The sequence below is a fragment of the Oncorhynchus nerka genome, linkage group LG14, assembly GCF_034236695.1.
Source record: "Oncorhynchus nerka isolate Pitt River linkage group LG14, Oner_Uvic_2.0, whole genome shotgun sequence".
Lineage (NCBI taxonomy): Eukaryota > Metazoa > Chordata > Actinopteri > Salmoniformes > Salmonidae > Oncorhynchus > Oncorhynchus nerka.
The window spans coordinates 16851437-16871148 of NC_088409.1; the positions used below are offsets into that span (position 1 = coordinate 16851437).

At 45.9% G+C, this 19712-nt stretch overlaps 1 protein-coding gene across 1 annotated transcript in view; it reads left to right on the top strand.

Moving 5' to 3' along the window:
* The window catches only part of ptk2ab (protein tyrosine kinase 2ab), a 142654-nt gene that overhangs the window by 109372 nt on the left and 13570 nt on the right, over positions 1 to 19712 (top strand). The window contains exons 22-26 of the mRNA XM_065027571.1: positions 18 to 222; positions 10334 to 10445; positions 16628 to 16714; positions 18320 to 18457; positions 18939 to 19070. Coding sequence (XP_064883643.1) covers positions 18 to 222; positions 10334 to 10445; positions 16628 to 16714; positions 18320 to 18457; positions 18939 to 19070 — 674 coding nt within the window. The remainder of the gene's footprint in view (positions 1 to 17; positions 223 to 10333; positions 10446 to 16627; positions 16715 to 18319; positions 18458 to 18938; positions 19071 to 19712) is intronic.

The window sequence follows — 19712 nt, forward strand, 5'->3', positions numbered from 1 at the left end:
GTTTCTCTGTACTCCAGGTGTGTGTATGTGGGAGATCCTCATCTACGGAGTCAAACCCTTCCAGGGGGTGAAGAACAACGATGTCATCGGGCGGATAGAGAACGGAGAGCGTCTGGCCATGCCCCACAACTGCCCCCCTACCCTGTACAGCCTGATGACCAAGTGCTGGGCCTACGACCCTAGCAAGAGACCCTGCTTCACAGAGCTCAAAGCCCAGCTCAGGTATGGCCGTCTATCTGCATGTACATTGCTGTAGTACATGGTGCGTTATCATACCTTGAAGACTATCTCCTACAACTACAATGCCATAAGATCTGAACTGAGGTACATTGACTGTGGAGGAACAATAATGCATATCTATCAGGGTTGGAGTTCATTCCATTGTATTAATTGAGTCAGTTCAGGAAGTGAACTGAAATTCCAATTCCAAAAGTTTCTCATAGAGAGTGTGGGGGGGTCGGGGGATTGTCTAATAATTCTAATAATTTGTACACTGCAAATTGACCACAACTAAGCCCAACAAGAGGTTGTATTTAAAAATAACAATAATTCCATACCTTTATTGTGTTGAAACACGATCACGTCTATTTTTTATTTGTGAGACTACTTGGAAACAGATTTCCTGAATTAAATAGATAGCGAAAATATATTTTTAAACAGGCCACCTGTTGCCGACCCCATCTAGATAGATTTTCATTCTTGGTCACTAGATGGCACCAAAGCATCCACACATTTCAATCGTTGAAGGTGGAATTGACTGGCTTGTTTGAAGTAGATATACTGTATTACATGCCCAGTTCTCTGGCTGACACTTGGCTCCATGGTGTTTTGGGTGCTGTGATTCAGTTGAGATCAGTCACACCTCTGGCTGACACTTAGCTTCATGGTGTTTTGGGTGCTGTTATTCAGTTGAGGTCAGTCACACCTCTGGCTGACACTTGGCTTCATGGTGTTTTGGGTGCTGTGATTCAGTTGAGATCAGTCACACCTCTGGCTGACACTTGGCTTCATGGTGTTTTGGGTGCTGTGATTCAGTTGAGGTCAGTCACACCTCTGGCTGACACTTGGCTTCATGGTGTTTTGGGTGCTGTGTTTCAGTTGAGATCAGTCACACCTCTGGCTGACACTTGGCTTCATGGTGTTTTGGGTGCTGTGATTCAGTTGAGGTCAGTCACACCTCTGGCTGACACTTGGCTTCATGGTGTTTTGGGTGCTGTGTTTCAGTTGAGATCAGTCACACCTCTGGCTGACACTTGGCTTCATGGTGTTTTGGGTGCTGTGATTCAGTTGAGATCAGTCACACCTCTGGCTGACACTTGGCTTCATGGTGTTTTGGGTGCTGTGATTCAGTTGAGATCAGTCACACCTCTGGCTGACACTTGGCTTCGTGGTGTTTTGGGTGCTGTGATTCAGTTGAGATCAGTCACACCTCTGGCTGACACTTGGCTCCATGGTGTTTTGGGTGCTGTGATTCAGTTGAGATCAGTCACACCTCTGCTGACACTTGGCTTCATGGCGTTTTGGGTGCTGTGATTCAGTTGAGATCAGTCACACCTCTGGGTGGCATGAGACATAGGGAAATCCCTCTCAGTTGGTTTCCACTAGATAGCACAGCCACAAAGTCAAAATTGGCTATACAATTCATGGGAAAAAAGTGCTTTTTGTTCTTAATTTACGGTTAGGGTTAGGCATCAGGTTGTGTGGTAAGGTTAGGGTTAAGGTTTAAAATCACATTATAAGAAGAGAAATTGTTGAAATAGGTGGGGTTAATGGCTTTGTGGCTGTGGTGACCAGTGATGACCCTCTCAGTAGCTCTGACTTGTCAGACCATGCCCGTCTGTCCCACTTCCTGTCTGGGATGACCTCATTGTTGGTATGGTAACTGAGAGGGACAGTGCCAGGGCCCTACCCTCACCTTCTATCCTTAGGTTTACATTGGTGAGGGAGTCAGACCTGTGCGTTTGATTTAGCTTGGAGTTTTGGGGACTATTCTATTGGTTTCATTTTATGGGGCAAACTATATTGAGTGTTTGATATGTGTCTGACCCAGGTTTATTAAGGACGTAGTGAAAGGGACAATTACAAATGGCCACCGGCCACTGTTTTGGTAAACAGCTGAGGAACGAGGTTAGAGAATTGTAATCTCACTCACGTTCATAGACAGAGCTATGGATACAAGGACAAGGACATCCATGATATCAGAATGATAGTTTGAACCATGTTTTTGAATCTATACAGTGTTAACAATTACATTGTTTAAATACAATGAAGTGAAACAAGCTTATATGTTAGGTATTGACGGGTGAACTAAAGCTCTTGACGTGTTCAGAAGTTATATTCTTCAACAATCAATGGGGATATATAATTTATTTAAATGTCCAAACATTTATTTTAATTTTTTTTTATTTCACCTTTATTTAACCAGGTAGGCAAGTTGAGAACAAGTTCTCATTTACAATTGCGACCTGGCCAAGATAAAGCAAAGCAGTTCGACACATACAACGACACAGAGTTACACATGGAGTAAAACAAACATACAGTCAATAATACAGTATAAACAAGTCTATATACAATGTGAGCAAATGAGGTGAGAAGGGAGGTAAAGGCAAAAAAGGCCATGGTGGCAAAGTAAATACAATATAGCAAGTAAAACACTGGAATGGTAGTTTTGCAATGGAAGAATGTGCAAAGTAGAAATAAAAATAATGGGGTGCAAAGGAGCAAAATAAATAAATAAATTAAATACAGTTGGGAAAGAGGTAGTTGTTTGGGCTAAATTATAGGTGGGCTATGTACAGGTGCAGTAATCTATAAGATGCTCTGACAGTTGGTGCTTAAAGCTAGTGAGGGAGATAAGTGTTTCCAATTTTAGAGATTTTTGTAGTTCGTTCCAGTCATTGGCAGCAGAGAACTGGAAGGAGAGGCGGCCAAAGAAAGAATTGGTTTTGGGGGTGACTAGAGAGATATACCTACTGGAGCGTGTGCTACAGGTGGGAGATGCTATGGTGACCAGCGAGCTGAGATAAGGGGGGACTTTACCTAGCAGGGTCTTGTAGATGACATGGAGCCAGTGGGTTTGGCGACGAGTATGAAGCGAGGGCCAGCCAACGAGAGCGTACAGGTCGCAATGGTGGGTAGTATATGGGGCTTTGGTGACAAAACGGATTGCACTGTGATAGACTGCATCCAATTTGTTGAGTAGGGTATTGGAGGCTATTTTGTAAATGACATCGCCAAAGTCGAGGATTGGTAGGATGGTCAGTTTTACAAGGGTATGTTTGGCAGCATGAGTGAAGGATGCTTTGTTGCGAAATAGGAAGCCAATACTAGATTTAACTTTGGATTGGAGATGTTTGAGAGTTTACAGTCTAACCAGACACTTAAGTATTTGTAGTTGTCCACGTATTCTAAGTCAGAGCCGTCCAGAGTAGTGATGTTGGACAGGCGGGTAGGTGCAGGTAGCGATCAGTTGAAGAGCATGCATTTAGTTTTACTTGTATTTAAGAGCAATTGGAGGCCACGGAAGGAGAGTTGTATGGCATTGAAGCTTGCCTGGAGGGTTGTTAACACAGTGTCCAAAGAAGGGCCGGAAGTATACAGAATGGTGTCGTCTGCGTAGAGGTGGATCAGAGACTCACCAGCAGCAAGAGCGACCTCATTGATGTATACAGAGAAGAGAGTCGGTCCAAGAATTGAACCCTGTGGCACCCCCATAGAGACTGCCAGAGGTCCGGACAGCAGACCCTCCGATTTGACACACTGAACTATATCAGAGAAGTAGTTGGTGAACCAGGCGAGGCAATCATTTGAGAAACCAAGGCTGTCGAGTCTGCCGATGAGGATGTGGTGATTGACAGAGTCGAAAGCCTTGGCCAGATCAATGAATACGGCTGCACAGTAATGTTTCTTATCGATGGCAGTTAAGATATCGTTTAGGACCTTGAGCGTGGCTGAGGTGCACCCATGACCAGCTCTGAAACCAGATTGCATAGCAGAGAAGGTATGGTGAGATTCGAAATGGTCGGTAATCTGTTTGTTGACTTGGCTTTCGAAGACCTTAGAAAGGCATGGTAGGATAGATATAGGTCTGTAGCAGTTTGGGCCAAGAGTATCCCCCCCTTTGAAGAGGGGGATGACCGCAGCTGCTTTCCAATCTTTGACTGACACAAAAACCCAACCCAAACATGAATGTAGTAGTTGCAGAAAGGTCCGTATGTAATAGTGGTGAGGAAAGCACCTTCAGGTAATCCTTCACAAGAAAGGTCAGTATGTAATAGTGGTGAGGAAAGCACCTTCAGGTAATCCTTCACAAGAAAGGTCAGTGTGTAATAGTGGTGAGGAAAGTACCTTCAGGTAATCCTTCACAAGAAAGGTCAGTATGTAATAGTGGTGAGGAAAGTACCTTCAGGTAATCCTTCACAAGAAAGGTCAGTATGTAATAGTGGTGAGGAAAGTACCTTCAGGTAATCCTTCTCAAGAAAGGTCAGTATGTAATAGTGGTGAGGAAAGCACCTTCAGGTAATCCTTCACAAGAAAGGTCAGTATGTAATGGTGGTGAGGAAAGCACCTTCAGGTAATCCTTCACAAGAAAGGTCAGTATGTAATGGTGGTGAGGAAAGCACCTTCAGGTAATCCTTCACAAGAAAGGTCAGTATGTAATAGTGGTGAGGAAAGCACCTTCAGGTAATCCTTCACAAGAAAGGTCAGTATGTAATACTGGTGAGGAAAGCACCTTCAGGTAATCCTTCACAAGAAAGGTCTAGACAGACACCCTGGTAACTGTCTTTGAATTCCCCTCTGATGCAATGCTGGACATTTTTCCGTCATTGACAGGGTAGGGTTTTTGTGTCAGTCATTTCCATGCAGGCTCAGGCTCGTGTTGCTAGGCATCTGGATGTCCAGGTAAGATACCCTGGGGCCACGATGAAGTAGTTTAACTTCATTCCATGACGTAGGGATCCGTCTCCTTTCCATCAGTGACTGCTATAGAACAGACCTGTAGCTGCTGTATCTGTGTGAGCTGTGCTGCTGCCTGCCATGCTGTCTCCCATCACAGTGGCCTTGGTTTACACAGACAAGACATGTCGGAAAATAAGAGTGCTGTGCTTTTATTATCCTGTTTAAAACTCAGCATGTGTCACACCTCCACTTTCTACTTGTCTTCCTAAGTCCCACCACATCGGTCATGTTCTGGTGCTCCAGCAGCATGGAAGAGAGGCCTGTGTCCTGGAAACCATGTCAATATTTACACTCTTAATACTCTTTATATGAAAAGCCAGGCCCTTGAAAGGCATTTGATGTGGGGTTCGTTGGTTGAGACTTGTTTTATGTCATCATATAAATTAGGGAGCACAGCTGCCAGAAGGGTGTGTGTGTGTGTCTGTGCGTGCGTGTGTGTGTGTGTGTGTGTGCGTGTGTGCGCGTGTGTGTGCACACACACACAATACTAAGGCAGGCTCTTTCTCCAACATGCCAGCTGTATGAAAACAATGGACCTCAGATACAGAACCAGTCATAACAAACATGAATCTCCCTTATTGCTGCTTAAGTGTGTATTTGTATTTAATAATGTATGGTACTACTGTCATATACCCTTACATGGTACCACTGTCATATACCCTTACATGGTACCACTGTCATATACCCTTAACATGGTACCACTGTCATATACCCTTACATGGTACCACTGTTATATACCCTTACATGGTACCACTGTCATGTACCCTTAACATGGTACCACTGTCATATACCCTTACATGGTACCACTGTTATATACCCTTACATGGTACCACTGTCATATACCCTTACATGGTACCACTACCACTGTCATATACATGGTACCACTGTCATATACCCTTATACCCTTACATGGTACCACTGTCATATACCCTTACATGGTACCACTGTCATATACCCTTACATGGTACCACTGTCATATACCCTTACATGGTACCACTGTCATATACCCTTACATGGTACCACTGTCATATACCCTTACATGGTACCACTGTCATATACCCTTACATGGTACCACTGTCATATACCCTTAACATGGTACCACTGTCATATACCCTTATACCCTTACATGGTACCACTGTCATATACCCTTAACATGGTACCACTGTCATATACCCTTACATGGTACCACTGTCATATACCCTTAACATGGTACCACTGTCATATACCCTTAACATGGTACCACTGTCATATACCCTTACATGGTACCACTGTCATATACCCTTACATGGTACCACTGTCATATACCCTTACATGGTACCACTGTTATATACCCTTAACATGGTACCACTGTCATGTACCCTTATACCCTTACATGGTACCCCTGTAGTGTATTTAGCTGCTGCTTGGAAGTCAGTTGTAAAGACAGCTCTGTGGTATTGTCCTGCAGATATGACTCCAGCTAGTCTCACTGTGAGAGGAGAACTCTGAGGGGACGGTATTATTAAGTCCCATGGAAAAGAGGGCTGTCCAAACCAAACCCTCTGCCTCTGATCCTGAGCTGTTCTCTCTGCTCTGCACTGAGCTGACCTGAGAGACTGTGTCTGTCTGGCTGCTTGACCACGTCTGGCCAGATCGGCAGGCTTGGCACTAGCGCTGCTTTAACCTCACCGTCACCGAGACATCTTCTCCAGCCTCGATCTCGGCTCCACAGCGGAGGGCTTCAGTTCACCGTCACCGAGACATCTTCTCCAGCCTCGATCTCGGCTCCACAGCGGAGTGCTTCAGTTCACCGTCACCGAGACATCTTCTCCAGCCTCGATCTCGGCTCCACAGCGGAGTGCTTCAGTTCACCGTCACCGAGACATCTTCTCCAGCCTCGATCTCGGCTCCACAGCGGAGGGCTTCAATTCACCGTCACCGAGACATCTTTCCAGCCTCGATCTCGGCTCCACAGCGGAGGGCTTCAATTCAGCCCTCCAATATACTTTACATGGTACCAATATACCCTTAGGTACCACTGCTTACATGGTACCACTGTACCACTTACATGGTACCACTGTTATATACCCTTACATGGTACCACTGTCATATACCCTTACATGGTACCACTGTCATAACTGCCCACCCACCCGCCTGCCTGCGCATTTATTGGACAGATGCCAAGTGCAACCCACTGCCTGAGTAGCCCAGTAGAGTAAGAGGGAAGGCATGAGGGGGAGGCAGCTGATCTGGACTGAACAGACTGAGTCCCCCATTCTGTTCTCTTGTGAAGACTATTTTATTGACTGAGTGCTGTTCCAGTTCTAATAGACCCTTGTTTCTGGGACTCTCTGCCTGGTTGTCTGTCTGGTCTCTGGGACTCTCTGCCTGATTGTCTGTCTGGTCTCTGGGATTCTCTGCCTTGTTGTCTGTCTGGTCTCTGGGACTCTCTGCCTGGTTGTCTGTCTGGTCTCTGGGACTCTCTGCCTGGTTGTTTGTCTGGTCTCTGGGACTCTCTGCCTGGTTGTCTGTCTGGTCTCTGGGACTCTCTGCCTGATTGTCTGTCTGGTCTCTGGGACTCTCTGCCTGGTCTCTGGGACTCTCTGCCTGGTTGTCTGTCTGGTCTCTGGGACTCTCTGCCTGGTTGTCTGTCTGGTCTCTGGGACTCTCTGCCTGGTTGTCTGTCTGGTTTCTGGGACTCTCTGCCTGGTTGTCTGTCTGGTCTCTGGGACTCTCTGCCTGGTTGTCTGTCTGGTCTCTGGGACTCTCTGCCTGGTTGTCTGTCTGGTCTCTGGGACTCTCTGCCTGGTTGTCTATCTGGTCTCTGGGACTCTGCCTGGTTGTCTGTCTGGTCTCTGAGACTCTCTGCCTGGGTGTCTGTCTGGTCTCTGGGACACTTGGTTCATGCGTACTGGACGTCTCTCCCCTAATGGATTATCTAAGTGGATATGGTCTCCTGTTCCTCTAGCAGCACAAGAGGCAGCTCAACTCCCACTGTTGTAAGGTAACAGTCAGGGCTTTTCCTTCCTTATCTCCTTCTCTCCGTGACTCAGTTGACTGAATATGTCCTATTGAGGTCTGCCTTGAGCAAATGTGGAGTGATGTAGTTGGCTGTGAAGGAATGGATTTGATTCAGGTCCCTCACAATACAGTTTTACAGACTTATTCTGATCATTGATGATATGGAACTCTAGCAAAGTGACGCTGGTGAGTAGTGAATATGTTTGGAGCGCCATTTAGCATGGCATTCAGTGTGCCCCCATTGTAATGCTGTTGAGTTACTGTCAGACTGTTTGATGTTGTTTTTAAAGGTAGTAGCTATTAGCTAGTCAACAGAAAGTAATACTTTATACAACGTTTTGTCAGCAACACTGTGAACACTTTTGTTATTAGAGGCAACAGGGCTTTGTTAATTTGTCTGTAACTTGTTAACAGGCTGGTCAGGTTTGTGTTGTGTGTTCTGGAGAATGACCAGGACAGGTGGTCCCCATCTTATTGTTCTTGTCTGATTTACTGCTGCTATCACACATGATTTATTTATTTATTTAACCAGGTTAAACACATTGAGGTTAAAACCCTATTTTGCGAGGGAGACCTGGCAAGAAGGCAAAACAGGGAAATAGCAGCGTGTCCATAAAACATCACAGAAAAATACAGAGTACACACAAAAGACAAAGTGTCACAAGTTAAAGATACAATTGAAGATAAGAAACAACTGCAGTTTTCACCAACAGTGTTGTCAATCAGAGTCTTAACAGGCAAAGACACTAACTCCTCTAAATTTACAATCTTCTGAAGCATGTTCCAGGATGAAGGGGCATTATGGGAAATGATTGTTCTCCATCTCAGTTCTAGCCTTAGGAACAGACAAGGACAGCAGCGACTGTGAATGAAGACTATATCGAGTGACTGATCTGGTCAGTAAAGAACAGAGGTACAAAGGCAGCATGGCAGCTAGGACTAATGCTGTTTCCACAAATAGCCCTCCCTCCCTGAGAGAAAGACAGAGAGAGACAGAAAGGGAGAAAGGGAGTGTGAGGGACAGAGAGAGACTGTGGGGTTATGGGACACAGTTTATTGCCTGTATTTAGGCTGGAGGACCCTCACTTCATATGACACTCCAGAGTGTTCAGCATCCAGAAGAATGTTTGGCTCAGTGAATTGCCTGCATTCTGTTCAGACTGGACATTGGACGACAGAACGGAGGATAGAACACAGAACATTGGGGTCTGAGTTAATGCTGGCTGAAAGGTAGAACAGTACAGAACCGTACAGAACAGTACACAGTCGACCCACATCTCCTCTCATTGTGTGCTTCTATAAATGGCTTATTCCTCTAATGCCTATTGCAGGTCTGAGGGGAGGGGACGCTGGTTCATGTGTTTGAGCAGTTTCCCCTCTTTTAGTGCCTGTCCAATGGGTTTCCATGTGCTGTGGACCAGAGGCATAACATCACTGTAGCAGATCCAGGCTGGGTGGAGGGGAGGGACGCTGGTTCATGTGTTTGGGTAGTTTCCTCTCTTTTAGTGCCTGTCCAATGGGTTTCCATGTGCTGTGGACCAGAGACATAACATCACTGTAGCAGATCCAGGCTGGGTGGAGGGGAGGGACGCTGGTTCATGTGTTTGAGCAGTTTCCCCTCTTTTAGTGCCTGTCCAATGGGTTTCCATGTACTGTGGACCAGAGGCATAACATCACTGTAGCAGATCCAGGCTGGGTGGAGGGGGACCGCTGTCTGCTTTCCCTACTCTGTATTCCTTAAGGTCCTGTGTGTGTACCATATTGTCTGACTCTCAAATGGCTCCCTATTCCCTTTATAGTGCACTACTTTAAACAAGACCCATAGAGCTCTGATCAAAAGTAGTGCACTATATAGGAAATAGGGAGCCATTTGGTATGCATCCTATGTACTGTAGCTCAGGGCAAGAGGATGTAGCTGGTTACAGGGGAAGGTTGTTGTAGTACTCAGCTGTGTGAAACCCACCCTGTCAGCTAACAGGACAGCTCTGTAAACTAAACCATCAGAACGTAGCAGGACTTAACCGTGAAGGACATGGACCTTGTGGCTGTAGCTACGCTGCAACAATATCCATCCCTGAATTCTAGTGGGGAAGCCTGTCACCTTGTACAGTAACAGTACAGTACAATAACCTCTACAGTGTTTATCCAGCGTATCTCTCATCCTCCCCTCTCAAAGCCACAGCACCACAGGTTTAGGTCTTAGGAGATGCTAAACTGAACTAAACTATAGTTATGTCCCTGACTCCTGAAGTCTGATAGTATCACAGACACACACACACACACACACACACACACACACACACACACACACACACACACACACACACACACACACACACACACAGTGACAGTGGTTTGTTCTGTCTCTCTGCAGTCAGATATTGGAGGAGGAGAAGCTCCAGCAGAAGGAGAGGACACGTATGGAGATGAGACGTCAGGTCTCTGTGTCCTGGGACTCAGGGGGGTCCGACGAGGCGCCGCCTAAAGTAAGAGCTTGCACACACACACACACACACACACACAGATAGAGAGAGAGTCACATGCACACTTTTATACATACACAGAAGCACATTAATAGACACACACACACAGAAGCACATTAATAGACACACACACACATCAACTTTATGCCTTGGCCACGGGGAGGTCACAGATGTCATCATCAACACCTATCTTGGCAGTCAGTCTGTCAGTTGGCTGGTCCCATTACAAGAGGAGGTTTCATGGTATGACATCTGTAAACACTGTACATAAATACAACAGTACAGTCAAGCTCGAGGCTTTAGTCAGTGACTCCCTCAGGAATTACACATAGAGTCAGGTGGAGTCTACATGCTTGGAGCCACAATTTCAGTTCTGTTGGTCAGACTGTCTGTCCGTTAGACATTATTCTGAGGGAAACATTCTTCGTAGCTTCACCTCTTCCATCCTCTAATGTTATTTAGAGAGCTTTCATTTTCTATCTGATATACTAATGTCATTTATGTTCCCAGTTTTCTCTCTGTTGCAGCTGTTCGCCTTATCTAAAGCCTTATCTATTGTTAACTCATGGTCCTATTCTCAGGAACTAGTCTCCACCATGGACAAACACTGCTGGCTGCTGTGACTGAACAGCTCTGTGTATAGCCACCATATCAACTCAGCAAAAAAAGAAACGCCTTCTCACTGTCAACTGCGTTTATTTTCAGCAAACTTAACGTCTGTAAATATTTGTATGAACAAAGCAAGATTCAATAACTGAGACATAAACTGAACAAGTTCCACAGACATGTGACTAACAGAAATGTGTCCCTGAACAAAGAGGGGGTCAAAAGTAACAGTCAGTATCTGGTGTGGCCACCAGCTGCATTAAGTACTGCACTGCATCTTCTCCTCATGGACTGCACTAGATTTGGCAGTTCTTGCTGTGAGATGTTACCCCACTCTTCCACCAAGGCACCTGCAAGTTCCCGGACAATTCTGGGGGGAATGGCCCTAGCCCTCACCCTCCGATCCAACAGGTCCCAGACGTGCTCAATGGGATTGAGATCCGGGCTCTTCGCTGGCCATGGCAGAACACTGACAGTCCTGTCTTGCAGGAAATCACGCACAGAATGAGCAGTATGGCTGGTGGCATTGTCATGCTGAAGGGTCATGTCAGGATGAGCCTGCAGAATGGGTACCACATGAGGGAGGAGGATGTCTTCCTTGTAGCGCATAGCGTTGAGATTGGCTGCAATGACAACAAGCTCAGTCCGATGATGCTGTGACACACCGCCCTAGACCACGACGGACCCTCCACCTCCAAATCGATCCCGCTCCAGAGTACAGGCCTCGGTGTAACGCTCATTCCTTCGACGATAAAACCAGAATCCGACCATCGCCTCTGGTGAGACAAAAACGCGACTCGTCAGTGAAGAGCACTTTTTGCCAGTCCTGTCTGGTCCAGTGACTGTGGGTTTGTGCCCATAGGCGACGTTGTTGCCGGTGATGTCTGGTGAGGACCTGCCTTACAACAGGCCTACAAGCCCTCAGTCCAGCCTCTCTCAGCCTATCGTGGACAGTCTGAGTACTGATGGAGGGATTCTGCGTTCCTGGTATAAATTGAGCAGTTGTTGTTTCCATCCTGTACCTGTCCCGCAGGTGTGATGTTCGGATGTACCGATCCTGTGCAGGTGTTGTTACACGTGGTCTGCCACTGCGAAGACGATCAGCTGTCCATCCTGTAGCGCTGCCTTAGGCGTCTCAGTATGGACACTGCAATTTATTGCCCTGGCCACATCTGCAGTCCTCATGCCTCCTTGCAGCATGCTTAAGGCACGTTCACGCAGATGAGCAGGGAACCTAGGCATCTTTCTTTTGGTGTTTTTCAGAGTCAGTAGAAAGGCCTCTTTAGTGTCCTAAATTTTCATAACTGTGACCTTAATTGCCTACCATCTGTTAGTGTATTAATGACCGTTCCACAGGTGCATGTTCATTAATTGTTTATGGTTCATTGAACAAGCATGGGAAACAGGGTTTAAACCCTTTACAATGAAGATCTGTGAAGTTATTTGGATTTTTACAAATTATCTTTGAAAAAGGGACGTTTCTTTTTTTCTGAGTTTAAAACCACCATTTCTCTTCTAATACTGTGTGATGACTATTGATGGGAACTATTTTATCAAGAGACTATTTTATCAAGGGAATCTTTTATCAAGAGACTATTTTATCAAGGGACTATTTTTCAGGGGACTATTTTATCAAGAGACTATTTTATGTGACTACACTGTCCCCCCCTTATTGACTACCTTGCTGTTCTCCTCCACTGACTACCCTGCTCTCTTCCCACACTGACCACCCTGCTCTCTTCCCACACTGACGACCCTGCTCTCCGCCCCACTGACGACCCTGCTCTCCGCCCCACTGACGACCCTGGTCCCCCCCCCCCATTAGTTCCTCTACCAGCTCCCTGCTTACAGCTTATCATCTAGCTGGCTTTGTCTTCAGCAATGTTCCACCATGTCTCAATGTGCTTGTTGTGCTCTGTCTGTGTGTCTGACCACATCTCCCTGTGTCTCAGTGTCTCTGTTCCCTTGTCTCCCTCCGTCTTGTCTGTCTGTCTGGTCCCTCCCGTCTGTCTGTCTGCCTGTCTGTCTGTCCGTCTTTCTGTGTCATCATCATCATGCTATACCTCCCTGTGCTTTGGCTCTCAGCCCTCCCTGTGCTTTGGCTCTCAGCCCTCCCTGTGCTTTGGCTCTCAGCCCTCCCTGTGCTTTGGCTCTCAGCCCTCCCTGTGCTTTGGCTCTCAGCCCTCCCTGTGCTTTGGCTCTCAGCCCTCCCTGTGCTTTGGCTCTCAGCCCTCCCTGTGCCTCTCAGCCCTCCCTGTGCTTTGGCTCTCAGCCCTCCCTGTGCTTTGGCTCTCAGCCCTCCCTGTGCTTTGGCTCTCAGCCCTCCCTGTGCTTTGGCTCTCAGCCCTCCCTGTGCTTTGGCTCTCAGCCCTCCCTGTGCTTTGGCTCTCAGCCCTCCCTGTGCTTTGGCTCTCAGCCCTCCCTGTGCTTTGGCTCTCAGCCCTCCCTGTGCTTTGGCTTTCAGCCCTCCCTGTGCTTTGGCTCTCAGCCCTCCCTGTGCTTTGGCTCTCAGCCCTCCCTGTGCTTTGGCGAGCACCCCCTTCCCCACCACAGGTAGTACTCCACCCTCCATGCCCCCTGCGGTTGTCAGGTCCTCTACCCCCACCTCCACACTGACAGGCTGCAGCGACCCCAAAAGCAGCAGCTGACCCATGCAGTCTACAGATCCATACATGCTGGTGGGACAGGACAGAGGGCCACAGCATTAAATAGATCAGAGCTGTAAAGGTTTTGACATACGCCAGTCTAGTGGTGTCTCTCTGAAAGACACACAGCAGGGCTGGACACTGTCCAGCTCCAATCCAGGGATTTCAGTGTCAAGTTATGTAAACAAATCACTGGTTGTTTCTCATAGGGCTCCTGTTAGGATGTAACAGTGATCCATTATAGTGCTATTTCACTTTGACAAGAGACACAAAATGGCTTCAAATCTAGTTAGATGATTATTGTGGATTTGTTCAAAGCTGTGGGGTAAATACTTACACTGAATATGATGACAAACACACTAGAGTAACATGAACTTACATTTAGAAATAAATCATGTTTTGGTCCATCGTAGATTTAGTGATTTTCTTTGTTGAATATTGTGACACTAAGCTGTTTGTAAAGCGGCATGTTGTCTTAACACATGCTAACACAATGTGCCTTGGCCTTGAGGGGGAAATGCTATGGAAATGTCCTCAGGTTGTCACTAACTTTCAGAGCCTGTGTAGGATGCTTGTGTAATCGTTGTCCCAAATGGCAACCTTTTCCCCTATGTAGTGCACTACTTTTGACCTGGGCCCATAGGCCTCTGGTGGAAAGAAGGGCACTATGTTAGGGAACAGGGTTCCATTTGGGATGCAGTATGCAGTACTGTACAGCAGGGTGACGTCTCCTCCCACCAGATCTTTGGATGATGCAATCTACTGTTATTCTACCATGAAAACATGCTGCTCTCATTGGTCCTTTTTTAAACACGGTTGGTTGATGCTTCCGTTGTCGTCATCTTAGCCATCCCAACGTTGTGTACAACCATGTAGAATGTGTCTATTGTACGTATTCTAAATGAGTATCTGAACTCTGTAACTTGCACATCACTTCCTGTTTCATTTCCACCGTGTCGTCACATGTTGTAACTTACAGCCTGTTCTGTTTCATTTCCACCGTGTCGTCACATGTTGTAACTTACAGCCTGTTCTGTTTCATTTCCACCGTGTCGTCACATGTTGTAACTTGTTCTGTTTCATTTCAGCCTGTTCTGTTCTCATTTCCACCGTGTCGTCACATGTTGTAACTTACAGCCTGTTCTGTTTCATTTCCACCGTTCTGTTTCATTTCCACCGTCGTCACATGTTGTAACTTGTTGTAACTTACAGCCTGTTCTGTTTCATTTCCACCGTGTCGTCACATGTTGTAACTTACAGCCTGTTCTGTTTCATTTCCACCGTGTCGTCACATGTTGTAACTTACAGCCTGTTCTGTTTCATTTCCACCGTGTCGTCACATGTTGTAACTTACAGCCTGTTCTGTTTCATTTCCACCGTGTCGTTGTAACACATGTTCTGTTTCAACTTACAGCCTGTTCTGTTTCATTTCCACCGTGTCGTCACATGTTGTAACTTACAGCCTGTTCTGTTTCATTTCCACCGTGTCGTCACATGTTGTAACTTACAGCCTGTTCTGTTTCATTTCCACCGTGTCGTCACATGTTGTAACTTACAGCCTGTTCTGTTTCATTTCCACCGTGTCGTCACATGTTGTAACTTACAGCCTGTTCTGTTTCATTTCCACCGTGTCGTCACATGTTGTAACCTGTTCTGTTTCATTTCAGCCTGTTCTGTTTCATTTCCACCGTGTCGTCACATGTTGTAACTTACAGCCTGTTCTGTTTCATTTCCACCGTGTCGTCACATGTTGTAACTTACAGCCTGTTCTGTTTCATTTCCACCGTGTCGTCACATGTTGTTTCATTTCTTACAGCCTGTTCTGTTTCATTTCCACCGTGTCGTCACATGTTGTAACTTACAGCCTGTTCTGTTTCATTTCCACCGTGTCGTCACATGTTGTAACTTACAGCCTGTTCTGTTTCATTTCCACCGTGTCGTCACATGTTGTAACTTGTACAGCCTGTTCTGTTTCATTTCCACCGTGTCAGCCTGTTCTGTTTCATTTCCACCGTGTCGTCACATGTTGTAACTTACAGCCTGTTCTGTTTCATTTCCACCGTGTCGTCACATGTTGTAACTGTTCTGTTTCACAGCCTGTTCTGTTTCATTTCCACCGTGTCGTCACATGTTGTAACTTACAGCCTGTTCTGTTTCATTTCCACCGTGTCGTCACATGTTGTAACTTACAGCCTGTTCTGTTTCATTTCCACCGTGTCGTCACATGTTGTAACTTACAGCCTGTTCTGTTTCATTTCCACCGTGTCGTCACATGTTGTAACTTACAGCCTGTTCTGTTTCATTTCCACCGTGTCGTCACATGTTGTAACTTACAGCCTGTTCTGTTTCATTTCCACCGTGTCGTCACATGTTGTAACTTACAGCCTGTTCTGTTTCATTTCCACCGTGTCGTCACATGTTGTAACTTACAGCCTGTTCTGTTTCATTTCCACCGTGTCGTCACATGTTGTAACTTACAGCCTGTTCTGTTTCATTTCCACCGTGTCGTCACATGTTGTAACTTACAGCCTGTTCTGTTTCGTTCACTGTCTTTTGCTAATCGGGAGGTTTGGCCTCGAGAAGCTTACTGTGAAAAGGTCTGTAAGGTAGATGTCTCGCTATGATTAAATATAAGGAAAGTCTGAGTGCAATGCTCAGTGGAGGAGGAGATTGTTGCCTGCCTGCCTATCAACATGTCACCCTGAATTGGAGATGATTATTCTACCCCCCATCCCGCACCAAAAATAACCATCAACTCTACTAAGTCCAACACCAGAACTCTCATATAACTCTTTTGTGAATGTTGAACTAAACCGCCTGCTTGTTTCATAGCCTTTCTTTGTTTCCCTTTTACATTGCATCTGTAGTGTGTGTGTGTGTGTGTGTGTGTGTGTGCACCTAGTAACAGGGCTCTCTGTCTCTCTCTCTCTATAGCCCAGCAGACCAGGGTACCCCAGCCCACGCTCCAGTGAGGGGTTCTACCCCAGCCCACAGCACCTGGGGCAGCCCACTCACTACCAGGTAGAGCAAGGAGAGCTGGTACACAGGGGGGCAGGTAGCCTAGCGGTTAAGAGCGTTGGACCAGTAACCGAAATGTTACTGGTTTGAATCCCTGAGCCGACTAGGTGAAAAATCTGTCGATGTGCCGTTGAGCAAGGCACTTAACACTAATTGCTCCTGTAAGTCACTCTGGATAAGAGTGTCTGCTAAATGACTCAAATGTAAATGTTAAATGTGTTATAACATCATAACCACTAGCAGGTAGAGCAAGGAGAGCTGGTACATTGTGTTATAAAGTAGTAATAACAGCATAACCACTAGTAGGTAGAGCAAGGAGAGCTGGTACATTGTGTTATAAGGTAGTTATAACAGCATAACCACTAGCAGGTAGAGCAAGGAGAGCTGGTACATTGTTATAAAGTAGTTATAACAGCATAACCACTAGCAGGTAGAGCAAGGAGAGCTGGTACATTGTGTTATAAAGTAGTTATAACAGCATAACCACTAGTAGGTAGAGCAAGGAGAGCTGGTACATTGTGTTATAAAGTAGTTATAACAGCATAACCACTAGCAGGTAGAGCAGGAGAGCTGGTAGTGTTATAAAGCAAGGAGAGCTGGTACATTGTTATAAAGTAGTTATAACAGCATAACCACTAGCAGGTAGAGCAAGGAGAGCTGGTACATTGTGTTATAAGGTAGTTATAACAACATAACCACTAGCAGGTAGAGCAAGGAGAGCTGGTACATTGTGTTATAAAGTAGTTATAACAGCATAACCACTAGCAGGTAGAGCAAGGAGAGCTGGTACATTGTTATAAAGTAGTTATAACAGCATAACCACTAGCAGGTAGAGCAAGGAGAGCTGGTACATTGTTATAAAGTAGTTATAACAGCATAACCACTAGTAGGTAGAGCAAGGAGAGCTGGTACATTGTGTTATAAAGTAGTTATAACAGCATAACCACTAGCAGGTAGAGCAAGGAGAGCTGGTACATTGTTATAAAGTAGTTATAACAGCATAACCACTAGCAGGTAGAGCAGGTAGAGCTGGTACATTGTGTTATAAAGTAGTTATAACAGCATAACCACTAGTAGGTAGAGCAAGGAGAGCTGGTACATTGTGTTATAAAGTAGTTATAACAGCATAACCACTAGTAGGTAGAGGAGAGCTGGTACATTGTGTTATAAAGTAGTTATAACAGCATAACCACTAGGGTAGAGCATTGGTACATTGTTATAAAGTAGTTATAACAGCATAACCACTAGCAGGTAGAGCAAGGAGAGCTGGTACATTGTTATAAAGTAGTTATAACAGCATAACCACTAGTAGGTAGAGCAAGGAGAGCTGGTACATTGTTATAAAGTAGTTATAACAGCATAACCACTAACAGGTTATAAAGTAGTTATAACAGCATAACCACTAGCACAGCAAGGAGAGCTGGTACATTGTGTTATAAAGTAGTTATACAACACACTGACAGAGAGACATGAGACAGTACCCTGTGTTTATACAGTAGTTATAACAGGCCCCTAGATGTCATGGGATTTTGTTTTTGTAGTTGGGATTTTGGTTGTTCCTGATCTAAGTAGATACATGACTAATTCAAAGGCCCCTGTCCTTCCCAGATGGCAGGATACCCAGGCCCCCACGGCATGCCTTCCATCACCAGTGGGATGTACCCTCCCCAGGCTTCCCACGATCCCCACGACACCTGGAACCACCACCGGCAGCAGGACCTCCCCATGTGGTCCCCCAACATGGAGGTAAGGATCCGGGGATGGACCAGTGTTGTACACCTGGTGCTCCCAATAACAAGATGGTACTGTAGTAGCGATTTAGGTTGGTGAGGGACAATACACTGATTCTCTATCTCTTTCTCTCTCTCTCAATCTCTCTTTTTCTCTTTCTTTCTCTCTCAATTTTTCTCTCTTTCTCTCTTTCTATCTCGCTCTCTGTCTCTCTCTCCTCTCTCTCTCTCTCTCTCTCTCTCTCTCTCTGTGTGTCTGTCTCTGTCTTTCTCTCTGTCTCTGTCTTTCTCTCTCTGTCTCTCTCTCTGTCTGTCTCTCTCTCTCCCTGTCTTTCTCCCTGTCTGTCTGTCTGTCTGTCTGTCTGTCTGTCTGTCTGTCTGTCTGTCTGTCTGTCTGTCTGTCTGTCTGTCTCTGTCTCTCTGTCTCTCTCTCTCTCTCTCTCTCTCTCTCTCTCTGTGTCTGTCTGTCTTTCTCTCTCTGTGTCTGTCTGTCTCAGGACAGGGGGTCTCTGGACATGCAGGTGATGGGTCAGGTTCTGCCCCCCCTCCTGATGGAGGAACAGCTGATGATGCAACAGCAGCAGATGGAGGAGGACCAGCGGTGGCTGGAGCATGAGGAACGCTTCCTGGTAATAACACACACACTATACAGTGGGGCAAAAAAGTATTTAGTCAGCCACCAATTGTGCAAGTTCTCCCACTTAAAATGATGAGAGAGGCCTGTAATTTTCATCATAGGTACACTTCAACTATGACAGACAAAATGAGAGAAAAAAAATCCAGAAAATCACATTGTAGGATTTTTTATGAATTTATTTGCAAATTATGGTGGAAAATAAGTATTTGGTCAATAACAAAAGTTTATCTCAATACTTTGTTATATACCCTTTGTTGGCAATGACAGAGGTCAAACTTTTCTGTAAGTCTTCACAAGGTTTTCACACACTGTTGCTGGTATTTTGGCCCATTCCTCCATGCAGATCTCCTCTAGAGCAGTGATGTTTTGGGGCTGTTGCTGGGCAACACGGACTTTCAACTCCCTCCAAAGATTTTCTATGGGGTTGAGATCTGGAGACTGGCTAGGCCACTCCAGGACCTTGAAATGCTTCTTACGAAGCCACTCCTTCGTTGCCCGGGCGGTGTGTTTGGGATCATTGTCATGCTGAAAGACCCAGCCACGTTTCATCTTCAATGCCCTTGCTGATGGAAGGTGTTCTTTGGATGCAACTCAGCATTCTTTGTCCTCCAAACACGACGTGTTGAGTTTTTAC